This window comes from Protomyctophum parallelum (assembly GCF_964188405.1).
Source record: "Protomyctophum parallelum genome assembly, chromosome: 1".
In the NCBI taxonomy this organism is placed as follows: Eukaryota; Metazoa; Chordata; class Actinopteri; order Myctophiformes; family Myctophidae; genus Protomyctophum; species Protomyctophum parallelum.
In genome coordinates, this window is record NC_139697.1 from 207,718 (window position 1) to 220,656 (window position 12,939).

The following is a 12,939-nucleotide window of genomic DNA, read 5'->3' on the forward strand; positions in this document are numbered from 1 at the left end:
TGGAAACCCTTTAAGTCTTAAAACTTATTATAAACGGTGAATAAAACAAATAAAAAAATAAAAAGTGGGGATGGAATGTGTTAAAGTACAAAAAGAAAAAGTAGGCCTGGGTCGCCCGAGCGGTCCAGACACCCAGCCTGACAGAGTGTCGCGGGTTCGAGTCCTGATCCCAACGACCTTTGCTTTCCCCCCCATCTCTCTCCCCCTTTACTGTCAACCTACTGTAATCTATCACGCAAAAAGCCCCGAAAAATATCTTAAAAAGTTTTAAGTTTGTATTAAAAAAATATCAGATCTACCATTTCACAACGTTTAGTTTTTAGTGTTTTACACGCAAGACCGCCCATGCAACAGTATAAGTATGTCATGGATTTACTTTGAAACTATTGCACCCTATGTGAAAAAAATACAAACTTGGATAAAAAACGGAGAGCAGCATGTTATGCCTGTGCATTGTGAGCTTGTAGATCGGCTATTTTCAAAGGGTCTAAATGTAGGCCTATATAGGCCTGAAGTGTTTGATGTATGTTTTATAAAAACAATAAAAATCTATAAAGTAACTAGTAACTAAAGTTTTCAAATAATTTTAGTGGAGAAAAAGTACAATAATTGTCTCTGAGATGTAGTGGAGCAGTATGGTTGCCATGCTCGCATATATTTGTGCTGCCCCCCCCCCCCCTCCCAACGAGAGCGCTGCGTTATCTCATGCAGATTGGCTACTTTTGCTGCGGAGAAATGTGTTATTATGAGGGTCGGCTTTAACCTGTCTCCGCCAGATGGTGGCAGTAGTGAGTCCCTCCTACCTCCATCTGGTCTTTCTCGGGCAGAGACGATGTACCCCGAGCCAGTGGATTTCAATTTATTTCATGGTAATAAAGTAGTATTTCTATAATTCTTAGGTCCAACAGAGCAACGAAGCGAAGCAGACAACGTTGATATAGGTGAACATAGCACAGCTGCAGAGCGCGAGTGTGGTGACGAGCCTGGCGGAAGTGGTCCAAATGCAGATCCTGGTTGGTCTAAAACCAACTGGCAGCCAGAGGACATTCCTTTCACTGCAAAGCCTGGACTTATCAACGATGCTGCTGCTCTTGATTCAGACGCACCAGTTGACTTTCTTGAGCTATTCTTGACCGATGAGCTGCTCCAGTTTATGGTTGATCAGACTAACGACTATGCAAAGAAGTTCACTAAAACGGTAACAATCGGCAGAGTACCACATTCCAGATGTCACCAATGGAAACCTGTCACGGTTCATGAACTAAAACTCTTCCTAGGGCTCCTTTTTCTCACTGGTATCATTCATAAGCCTACAGTAGAAATGTACTGGTCTACAGATGAATCATTAGCTAGCCCCTACTTCAACAAGACCATGACTCGCAACAGGTTTGAAATTATATGGCGATTTCTCCAGTTCAGTGATTTCACATTAGACAATGGTACTGACAGTCTGTACAAGATCCGCCCAGTTTTAGATTACTTACTCTGCAGATTCCGTGAAATGTTTCAACCAAACACTAACATTTGCATTGATGAAGGTACGCTTCTGTGGCGTGGGCGTTTAAGTTTCAAAGTGTACAATCCCCAGAAACCTATCAGATATGGCATAAAATCCTATATTTTGTGTGATTCTGAGACAGGGTATTGTTTCAACATGAAGCCCTACTGTGGAGATGGTACTCCCCTGGGTGAAACAATTATCTTCCTTCTTGATCGCCTAGTAGGTTATGGCTATAGATTGTTCATGGATAACTTTTACAATTCTGTAGCACTGAGTACAAAACTACTTGATCTGAAAACCCATGTCTGCGGTACACTAAGAAAAAATCGAGGTGAACCAGGAGCCCTTAAACAAGTTAAAAAATCTGACCTGAAAAATGGGCAAACAATCATGCGTCACAATGACAGGGTGATGGTCTTGGCCTGGCGGGACCATGGCATAGTGAAAATGGTTTCAACGTTCCACCAGGACGAGATGCAAGAAGTTCTGGTATGGCAGAGAGGCCAGCCGGAAAAAGTGCCAAGACAGAAGCCTGTTTGCATTGTAGAATACAACAAGTCAATGAACGGAGTCGATAGACTGGACCAAAACATTGTGTACTACCCGTTTATCAGGAAGTCAGCCAAATGGTCAAAGAAATTTGTAGCCTACATGTTTGAAATCTGTTTGTACAATGCGTTTGTCCTTTACAAAGTTAAAAACCCACAGGGAAAGTGTAAATGCCAACTCTCATTCCTGCTAAGTGTCATACATCAATGGGCGGGCCTGTCGGGTCCGCTATATGACCTTCCACCTGCACCCAGAAAGCTTGCACCACGCACAGACCCTCAGTGCAGGCTGGATGGCGACTTTAAAGCCCACGAACTCATTTCGTTTTCGCCCACCCCCACCTCCCACTGCCAGTTTCCACGGAGGCAGTGCAGGGTTTGTGCCAGGAAGTCCAAGCGAAGCGATACGAGGTACTTTTGCAAAACCTGTCTTATCCCCTTGCACAGGGGGAAGTGTTTCGCACTGTACCACTCAAGGAAAGACTATGCTAATGCTGAATAAAATGGTCAGTGCTAGGAAAAAGTACTCAATTGTTTTACTTAAGTAATAGTATCAATACTGCAATGTAGAATTACTTAAAAGCTAAAAGTACGTAATTCAAAATGTACTTGAGTAAAAGTAAATGAAAATCCACCTTAACCCTTGGCCTACAATTCACGGAAAAAACGGAATTAATCGAAAAATCTAAACCTCCCGTTAACGGAATAAACGGAATGACAATCAATATCAGTTATCGCGGGGTCAAAAGAGCAAAAATTAATATTTTTTCGCTATTATCACTAATGTTGGATGTAATTTACCAAAAAACGGCCGAAATCCGCGTGATCGTGCGCTATCGTGCACGCGCGCCGTCTCTATGTGCGTCGGTGTAAAAAATGTGATATTTTGCGATCTTTTGGGGTTGATTTGAGGTTAATTTGACTTAGTTATGAAAAATATAGCATTAGCTTAGCAATCCGGACCAGCCAAACTATTGACTAGGGTCAAACTACTACAGGATGTTGTTGATCGTTCAACCGGAAGTGACTTAGGAAGATCCGTCTATTTTAGCCAAAATCAGCATAATGATGCTTTCCCGCCATCTGGTGGCGAATCGAGAGAATACATTTGCTATGAATGAACAAAAAAAAACATCTCTTCAATCCACCAGATCTTTCTTGTATGTTAAAACGATGAATTAAAAATATGCCAATTTGTTACCCAAACAAAAAAATTGGTCCTGGGATTCCAAGGGTTAAAATGGTGTGATCGTTTGTTGAAAAATCGTTTTTGAAAAATAATCCAAATTGCCGATCAACAACAAAGATCAAAAGATGAATGCTCCTGTATTGCGCCACCATTGCAATAAGAATGCATTAGGCCTCAATTTCCCAGAAGCCTTAGCAAGCCAGTCTGACATATAATAGATATTTTTCCGGTGACGTCATCCGAACACGTCACCTATCCCACTCTGTCCGATGGAAACCCTTTAAGTCTTAAAACTTATTATAAACGGTGAATAAAACAAATAAAAAAAGTGGGGAGGGAATGTGTTAAAGTACAAAAAGAAAAAGTAGGCCTGGGTCACCTAGGCTGGTAATCCAGCCTGACAGAGTGTCGCGGGTTCGAGTCCTGATCCCAACGACCTTTGCTTTCCCCCCATCTCTCTCCCCCTTTACTGTCAACCTACTGTAATCTATCACGCAAAAAGCCCCGAAAAATATCTTAAATTTTTTAAAGTTTGTAATAAAAAAATAGCAGATCTACCATTTCACAACGTTTAGTTTTTAGTGTTTTACACGCAAGACCGCCCATGCAACAGTATAAGTATGTCATGGATTTACTTTGAAACTATTGAACCCTATGTGAAAAAAATACAAACTTGGATAAAAAACGGAGAGCAGCATGTCACGTCATGTTATGCCTGTGCATTGTGAGCTTGTAGATCGGCTATTTTCAAAGGGTCTAAATGTAGGCCTATATAGGCCTGAAGTGTTTGATGTATGTTTTATAAAAACAATAAAAATCTATAAAGTAACTAAAGTTTTCAAATAATTTTAGTGGAGAAAAAGTACAATAATTGTCTCTGAGATGTAGTGGAGCAGTATGGTTGCCATGCTCGCATATATTTGTGCTGCCCCCCCTCCCAACGAGAGCGCTGCGTTATCTCATACAGATTGGCTACTTTTGCTGCAGAGAAATGTGTTATTATGAGTGTCAGCTTTAACCTGTCTCCGCCAAATGGTGGCAGTAGTGAGTCCCTCCTACCTCCATCTGGTCTTTCTCGGGCAGAGACGATGTACCCCGAGCCAGTGGATTTCAAACCTATCAGTGGCCCGCTAGAGGCGGGATCAAGGCAATACTGATTTTGTATTGAAGCTGCAGCCACAGTGCACATGTAAACACAACCTAACATGACTACAACTTGAAATTATTATGGAGATATCAGATTTTTGCCCCGCTGGTTCGGTTCATCGTCTCTGCTTGAGTGAGACCAGATTGAGGTAGGAGGAGGGAACCTGTGAACTGAATACCACCGCAAGCTAGTGGATTCAGGTTAGTTCTTCAAATGTCATACTGTACATACATGTGTTTTGTACATGTCATGAATTCCAACCTCACGTTTTCATGGATGTTTTTTTTTTTTTAAAGCTGCATGATTTGTTTAGTTTAGCATTATAGATGTCCCGATACTGTTATCAGTATCGGCCCTTTTATGTCATATCGGGTATCTGTGAATATACCAGTCTAACCACTGATCCAGAGCTTCCATTGTTGCTCGCAGTGTGCATCACGATCGACATATTACCGTTTCTGGCGAAGGATAAACATTGTGAGCTAATGCTAACATTAGCCGTTTCTTCTCTCAGTCTGCGATGCCTCGAGACAGGATGTAAATGAGTTATCATCGGTAGAAGATAACTACCGGCAATGACCACTAGGCGGCAGTCAAAGAGTTTTAATTGCCATGAAATAAAATATGCAAATAAAAACCTTTTTTATCCCCACAATTTTGCAACCCCTTTTTTCACCCAGTGTTAATTATCAAATATAATCCTGGGCGCTACACTTCCTCGGCCAACCTTGGGGGGGGGGGGGGGGGGGCAGCGGACTGACCTCATGCTTCCTTCTATGCATGAGGAGTCGGCTGCTTCTTCACACCTGACGACGGGGGAGTTTCCCCGGACGGACGTAGAGCACGGAAGGAATATGTTATTCCGGCCAGTTCCTTTCCCCTCCATCAGATGCCCCAGCTGGCCAGAGGTAGTTTAGAGACCAGGATTAACTGCATGTTTTTTGTGAGGGTACCTACCCTAGGGGACATGGGGAGAACATGCAAACTCCACACAGAAAGGCCCTTTCACCAACCCTGCCTCGGGTATATGGCCACTTATGACGCGGAGGAGAAAACACGGCCCCAGTGCCCACAGCATCCCCAAATCTTCCGTTACTACCTTGTGCTGTCACATCTACTCTTTCTTTAGAAGCGTTAATATTCTAAATGAGATGCTTGGTTAAAGGGACACTTCACCCTTTTTGCAAAAATATATATGTTAATGACGCTCAGAAGATTTAGAACACTTTCCTGTGTGTGTGTGTGTGTGTGTGTGTGTGTGTGTGTGTGTGTGTGTGTGTATATATATATATATATATATATATATATATATATATATATATATATACATCACTGAATCACTCAGCCAATAGTCAGCCTCTGTCTCGTAATTTGTGCACAAATAGTGTAGGGTGTAGCCTATAGGCTATAGTATAGGCCTATTTCACAGAATTCACACATGCACTTGAAGTTCTAGTGCAGGAACCAAAGCCCCAAAAGTTGACTATACCCCTCCCCGGGGTATAACAAAACGGGACATAGTTTTTTCTTATCTTTAGGATGTTCCCTTCGTGAAATATAGATTGTTTTACTTTTACTGCAAAAGTCTTGAAGTTGATCCATGAAGTGGCTCACCACATAGGCAATAAAAAACGCCTATCTGAAAGAGAGAGTTCCAAGAAGATCCTCCCAAATTGTCTACATGTATCCCTACATAACGTAACAATCAGAATGCCAATATTTGGTTCTATTGTGAATCGGCAGCCTTTTATATAAGGGCTTAAATAGTCGGAAATAGCAGAAAGGTGGCTTTTCTGAGCAATATTATCTTGTAATGTTGATCCTACTATTTATCAACTATATGTGACATTTCTTTTCATATCTTTAAGATGTCCTCTGCATGACTTTTACTTTTACTGCAAAAGTCATACATTCATGAAGTGATCACCACTGCAAAAAACGCACCCTGAAAGTGGATCAATTCTTTGTCATTTTCTACCTGCTGGTTGTTTTTACATCATTCTTATAGAGATGCAGCCATGTGCAGAGGGGGACTTTTGGTGCTTTGACATCTGTCCATTTGCTTACCCCCCCCATGCCAAAGCGCCAGCGCTCACACAGCACAGTCTGCTGTCACGTGACCTAGAATCAAAATCAAAACTCAACTTTATCAGGCGATTGCAGAGCAGGGCTAACAACTGTATACAGCCACAGCGGACAGACCGGAGCAAATCCATCTACTCTAGTACTCTAACGTGCAGCCAAGCAGCCCAGGTTAAACCCTCTATTTCCTGCCTGCGCCGTGAAGGGCCCTTCACAATAAAGCGTCTCCCTTTAACTCCCAATGAACTACATTTTACACTGCTTATTATTGACAGGAAATGTAGTCTTAGTTGCGGTAACTTAACAGCGTGTTTGTGGGAGAGAGAGCCAGAGAGAGAGAGAGAGGGAGAGAGAGAGAGAGAGTATACAGTTTACTACCACGCATCGGAGCGGCCGGCCGGCTGGGCCTCTCCACCCCCCCGGGCCCTGAGGCGACTGCCTCGCCTATATCGCCGCCCCTGGTGGAGATGCTGTCAAACTGCAACTTCACTCTACAGACCAGCGTTGGCCAGCACAGCAGGCTCAGAAGTCTGCAGAATGGTGTCCCCTAAGGGTCTGTCCCCTTCTCTCCCCAATGATCTGTTTAACATGACATAAACTACCTGATATAACATTTTACATCTAGAAGATATGATTACGTGGACGACCAAGCCATCATGCTGTGATGACCAACATGGAAGCAAAGACAACAGGGTGGCCATAGCTGAATGGGCAGAGAGCTTGCCTCGGAAGCAGAAGGTCCCAGGTTCAGTTCTCGGCCCTGGCTAATTAGTGAGGGGTATACACTTAACCCATTCTGACCTGAGATCAGATTCATATGAGGTTTCCACTGGACACACACTGGTCTGATTGACCCATTCTGACCTGAGATCAGATTCTAGAAATGTCAGTCGCTCTTCGATTTTTCAAAAATAGCAGACCTACAAGCTCGTATCGCGCCACTCGGTGGCGCGATATGAGCTTGTAGATCTGCTATTTTTCAATAGATAAAGCATAACATGATGCCAACACCAAAATGGGTGCCCGGTCAGAATGGGTTAACACCTAATTGAAAACTGAAGTTCTCCCATGGGATCTAACGGGTTTAATTATTATTGAATGTGGTATCCTACAGCCAGAGGTTGCATCTGTAGCTCAGCATTGGCAAATTCATACGTTTGTTGACAACATGTGCCTGGAATTCGACCAAGCCCCACCTCAGCGTACATCTAGATAGGACACAGTCCTTCAAGCTACACTTAGAAGATATTAAGACTAAGGTGTCATCAAGGCCTCACTGCATGCCCTGCACGGCGAGTCGTTGCCAAGAAAAGCCCTGGGTCTTCTCTAATGCTTTCCAAATGCAGCGCCACATCCAAGTCTACATTTGAGTTTGAGTTTGAGGTTGCCATCAACAGCTCACTCCACATCATAGCTGGTTGTCTGTAGCCCACCCTGTGTCCAACTGCCAGTCCTCATGGGATGACACCAGCCATCGACGGGAGGCTGCTACCGTCACCCTGGCAAGGAAAGCCCAGAAACATGACTGGCACATCCTGCATGTTACCACAACGACAGCAGCACTTCCATGCAGACTCAAGTCCTGCCATCCCTACAATAAGGAAGCGCAAGAGTTGCTCTGTTCTATCCCTGAGGACCTGTCTATCAATGCATGGCTGACGAGATATTGGAAGCAGGAGTGGGAGACGGCCCCGACCCACACAAATCCATCAGTACATCTGGTACCCAGGGGATGCTATCACAAGGCAATGGACCCTCCTGAACCACCTACGCACTGGGTCGAATGCTTCAAATCATCACTGAAGTGGGGCTTTGCAAACACCTGCATAAGCCTGCCTCTTCGACGAATAGGACCAGAGATGAGGGTATGGCTATATGACGTTAAGCTGGACATCTGACAATACATCAGATCCTCTTGGTACCACTATTACATACATGCATAACATAATTATACCACACGGTTAAAGCTAAGTTCCTATTTTGGGGGTTTATAGTAATACAAAAACAAAATTACCGGGCCGGGCCGGCAACCTGGCCGTCGTCCTATGGGTCTGGAACTTCTGGAGACACCCGGGGACCCCCACACGGGGACCCCCACACGGGGACCCCCACCCGGGGACCCCCACACGGGAGTTGCACCGCTCACTACAGTATAGGCCAAGGTGGTCACTTTTTTAGCCAAGGTGGTGTGAATTCCTCACAAGTAAGGGTATGTGTTTGGCTCCATGTGGGTCACATATTTTTTTTACCATGTTGGTAGTTATGTGATGACGTCAAGCGATGACGCTGAAATTAAGCTATAAGGGGTAGGGTTATATAAGTTTTTTACTTCAACCTACTCCTTTCTGAACATACAAAAGTTTAAAAAAAAAGAAGACAAAAAAGTTAATAAAAAGAAGAGAAAAAAACAATTATACTTACGCGGCCAGTGTGGCTTGTTTATTATTATATATTTTTTTCTTGTTTATACTTTGGGAATATTATTATTATTATTATTTTCTTTTTTTCTATATTGTACTTCTGTTAATTCTTTGACTTGTTATGTTCAGAATAAAGTTTTTCATTCATTCATTCATTCATTTCATTCATGTGACACATTCCATGATGTTTTCTCTTCCATGTGGTCCAGGTGAAGCCATGGACGAACTGCATGAACAGATCCTACACATGTTTAAAGAGGAAAGTGATGAGGAGGATTTCCTGGGATTCCCTTCATCAGGTATGAACGAGGGTGGTATTATTAAAATTAAAAAAAAATGTTTTTTAAAGAAGGAAAAAAATCAAATTGAAGAAAACACAGCCCCTCAGGCATTAGGACAATATCAGTCACCAGAACCAAGGACGAGTGTCAATTAATCTATCATGATTAAAATGGTGTTTGAAGCTAATGGTCTGATGATGATAAGCATAATTATTCCTTCATACAGAAAATGCAGATCAAATCACATCACATGAACAGTCGGCCTACTTTACATAATGATGCATATGCAATGAACTTACTGTACAAGCCGAGTGCATACTGTATGACATAATACCCTTAAGTAATTTTTTTATTTTTTTCCACAAGCTGCTTCCAACACCACTGTTTAACATGGGCGTCAATGGGGGAAACTTATTTTGGCATTTTTCAATATGTTCCCCTACTTGGATTTCTTAGGACTTTTCATATTTTATTAGTGACATATTTATGAAACAAAAAAAGTTGAAAGAGTTTGTGTTGCAATTTGTTTGAGGTTAAACCTTAGATTGCCTATACTATAAATGTAGCTAGGCTAACGGTACCTATACTGGTGCTATCTACGCGTATGCTCGTAGACAACCGTATACTCCATATCTCTGCTATCTGGAGGAAACCTCATAACTCCAAAATGTAAATTTTTGAGGAAATTAAAAATACATATTTTACAGGAGGCTGCAGTGCTGCAGCCCCCTGTTCCAAACCTTCGTCATCATCAATACATTTTTTATATTATCGTGCATGCTAAAAAATCCAAATCCTATTTCTAGCGATCATCTTATATGATTTAGCCTATAAGCCACGGTACAATAAATTATTTTGAATATCATGCAAGCTCAATACTATATAGATGTAGTATAATAGATTAGCTTCGCGGTCTGCATTACACAAATGGCTAAAATCTGTCTGCATTTGGCACTATGGAGAACGCTACACCATGCCTCTAATTTATTGAAATTGTTATTGTTTTACAGACGATGAACAGCCAACAATCTCATCTGCAGATGCTGCCTCTGTTTCCATGGAAGCAGGTATAAATATAATGCACAGAACAAAATCATGTATATCATAATAGTTTATAGTCTCATCACATGTCACAGCTCCACCAGATGTATTCTACATGAATATAAAACAATGATTTTATGCTAATAATTGCGCATTTCTTTAATTTAGGTGATGACTACCTAGCTGATTCTCCACGGTGGTCTGCTGGTGGGTGGAAGCCGCAGCACATCCCATTTACTGGAAAGCCGGGTGTTCACTGTGACCTAGATGCAGACGATGATCCAGTGGAATTCTTTGAGCTGTTCCTCACAGATGAGCTGCTCCAGTACATCTGCGATGAAACCAACCGCTTTGCGGCGCAGTCCATCGCAAAGGTGTGTATTGTGTAAATGGTAAATGGTGGATTTATATAGCACCTTTATCCAAGGCGCTTTACAGAGATTGGGCATTACATTCACCCATTCACTAACACATTCACACACTGATGCCGGGGGAAACCATGCAAGGCACCAACCTGCACATCGGGAGCAATTAGGGGTTCAGTGTCTTGCTCAAGGACACTTCGACACTAACTCTGGGGGAGCCCGGATTCTAACTGGCAACCTTTCGGTTTCCATTCGGTCACTCTACTCTGTTTTCTGTTTTCCCAAATTGATGACTTTGTGGTAATTTCTGCAAATAAATCTAACTTATCTATCTATCTAGGTCCCTAAGCTGCGCCCATACTCCAGAGTGAAGAAATGGAAGGACGTCACTCTGATAGAGATGAAGAATTTCTTAGGGCTCAACTTCCTGACAGGCATTGTGAAGAAGCCAACCATGGTGTCCTACTGGTCTCGCCGTGACGCTGTGGAGACTCCCCATTTCAAGAACACCATGCAACTAGGCCGGTTTCTGCTGATCAAGCGGTTCCTCCACTTCAAGGACCAGGAGGCTCCAGACACACAGGACCGCATGTATAAGATCAGACCTGTTCTGGACTTCATGGTGGATAGGTTTCAGTGTCTGTACACCCCGCAGAAGAACATCTCCATTGATGAGGGCATTTTGCTGTGGAAAGGTCGACTGTCTTGGAAGACCTATAATCCCCTGAAGCCAGTGAAATGGGGTATCAAGTCCTACTGTCTGGCAGAGGCGGCGACGGGCTACCTCTGGAACATGAAGCCACACGTCGGAATAGGCTGTAGACTGGACACAACCGTTATGGAGCTTCTCGGACGGTTGACCAACAAAGGTTACCATTTATACATGGACAATTTTTACAACTCAGTGGACAGGTGTACTTTACTTCAGTCTTTGGGAACCCAGATATGTGGGACAATGAGGCAACACAGGGGAGAACCACCTGCGTTGACAAAGCGGCTTATCAGCCACATGAAGCCGGGCGAGACACTGATGCGCCACAACAATGACGGGGTGATGCTGTTGGCTTGGAGAGACAAGAGGATCGTAAAGATGTGCAACACCATCCACCCACACACGATGATCACAGTCACTGAGAGGGCTAAGAAAGGCCATGGTGTGATGGTGACCAAACGGAGGCCAGCATGTGTGCATGAGTATAACAAGTACATGAACGGTGTCGACAGACTAGATCAACAGATCTCCTATTACCCGTTTACGCGGAAGACAATCAGGTGGCCCGTAAAGTTTGTCCTCTACCTCTTCCAGTTGGCAATGCACAATGCGTTCGTGTTGCACACACTCAAACAGGGGAGGACAAAGTCGCTCCTGGACTTCATGATGTTGGTGGTGGAGAAGTGGACATCACTGCGACCAGTGAGACCAGAGGAAGAGGAGGAGGAGGAGGAGGCGGAGGGCGCAGTGGGGGGTAAGGTAAGGGCAAGGTTTGGCGAGTCTGATAGGAGATTTGAAGTGCATTTGGGTGGCCATGTGATGTTGAAGACCAAAAAGAAAGAGTGCAGGTTGCACCTCCTCAGTACCGGTCCCAATGGTAAACCGATCCGGCATTCGACCCAGTATTACTGCCCTGTTTGTGTGGTGCCCTTGTGTTTGTTCCCATGTTTTTTCGTGTACCACAAGGAAAGATATCTCAAGCACCACTTTGAGTAACTGTTCTTTTTGTTTTTTTTGTTTTTCCTTTTCTGTCTTATTTTGAAAACCTACACCCACAATGTCAACATCAATATAACTGTATACCCTGTATAGACCGATTCCGTAGCGGGTCTCATGGTCGCAGCCTACGTATTTCCTGTAGGCGGACTCGACGTAGCTGCGGGGTTTAAACCCTCACCAGGCGCACCTCTTCCACTACAGTGAACGGCAGAGTGACTGATGTTAGTTTGCCTCAAACTTTACTCCTTTACCTGCTTTTTTACTAACACTAACATTACAAAGATGCCCAGAACATCGAGATGAACCTGTGTAGTTTATGGCTGCTCCAACAGTAGTGGCAACATAAAAATAAAATAAAAACGGAATGTCTAATATCCACCGCGGTGGCGGAGACCAGAGCCATTGAGTAATGGTTGAGACAAAGCAGTGAAAGATACATAACGCCAGTCTTACCCAATACCAAATATTTCTGTTTTATTAACACAAGGCTGCTGTACTTTATACCTCATACTTTAAATGCTTAGTATGAGGTATAAAATACAGCAGCCTTGTGTTCATAAAACAGAAAGATTGGGTATTGGGTAAGACTGAAATTATGTATCTTGCAGGATTCTTCACTGCTTTGTCTCAACCATTACTCAATGGCTCTGGTCT

The 12,939-nt window shown here is 43.2% G+C and overlaps 1 protein-coding gene across 1 annotated transcript in view; it reads left to right on the top strand.

Moving 5' to 3' along the window:
• The window catches only part of LOC310867871 (uncharacterized protein), a gene marked incomplete at its 3' end in the record, with an annotated part of 41,686 nt that extends 29,404 nt beyond the window's left edge, over window positions 1–12,282 (top strand). The window contains exons 12-15 of the mRNA XM_083778025.1: window positions 9,097–9,186; window positions 10,378–10,583; window positions 10,915–12,045; window positions 12,253–12,282. Coding sequence (XP_083634151.1) covers window positions 9,097–9,186; window positions 10,378–10,583; window positions 10,915–12,045; window positions 12,253–12,282 — 1,457 coding nt within the window. The remainder of the gene's footprint in view (window positions 1–9,096; window positions 9,187–10,377; window positions 10,584–10,914; window positions 12,046–12,252) is intronic.
• Between the last annotated feature and the right edge of the window lie 657 nt (window positions 12,283–12,939).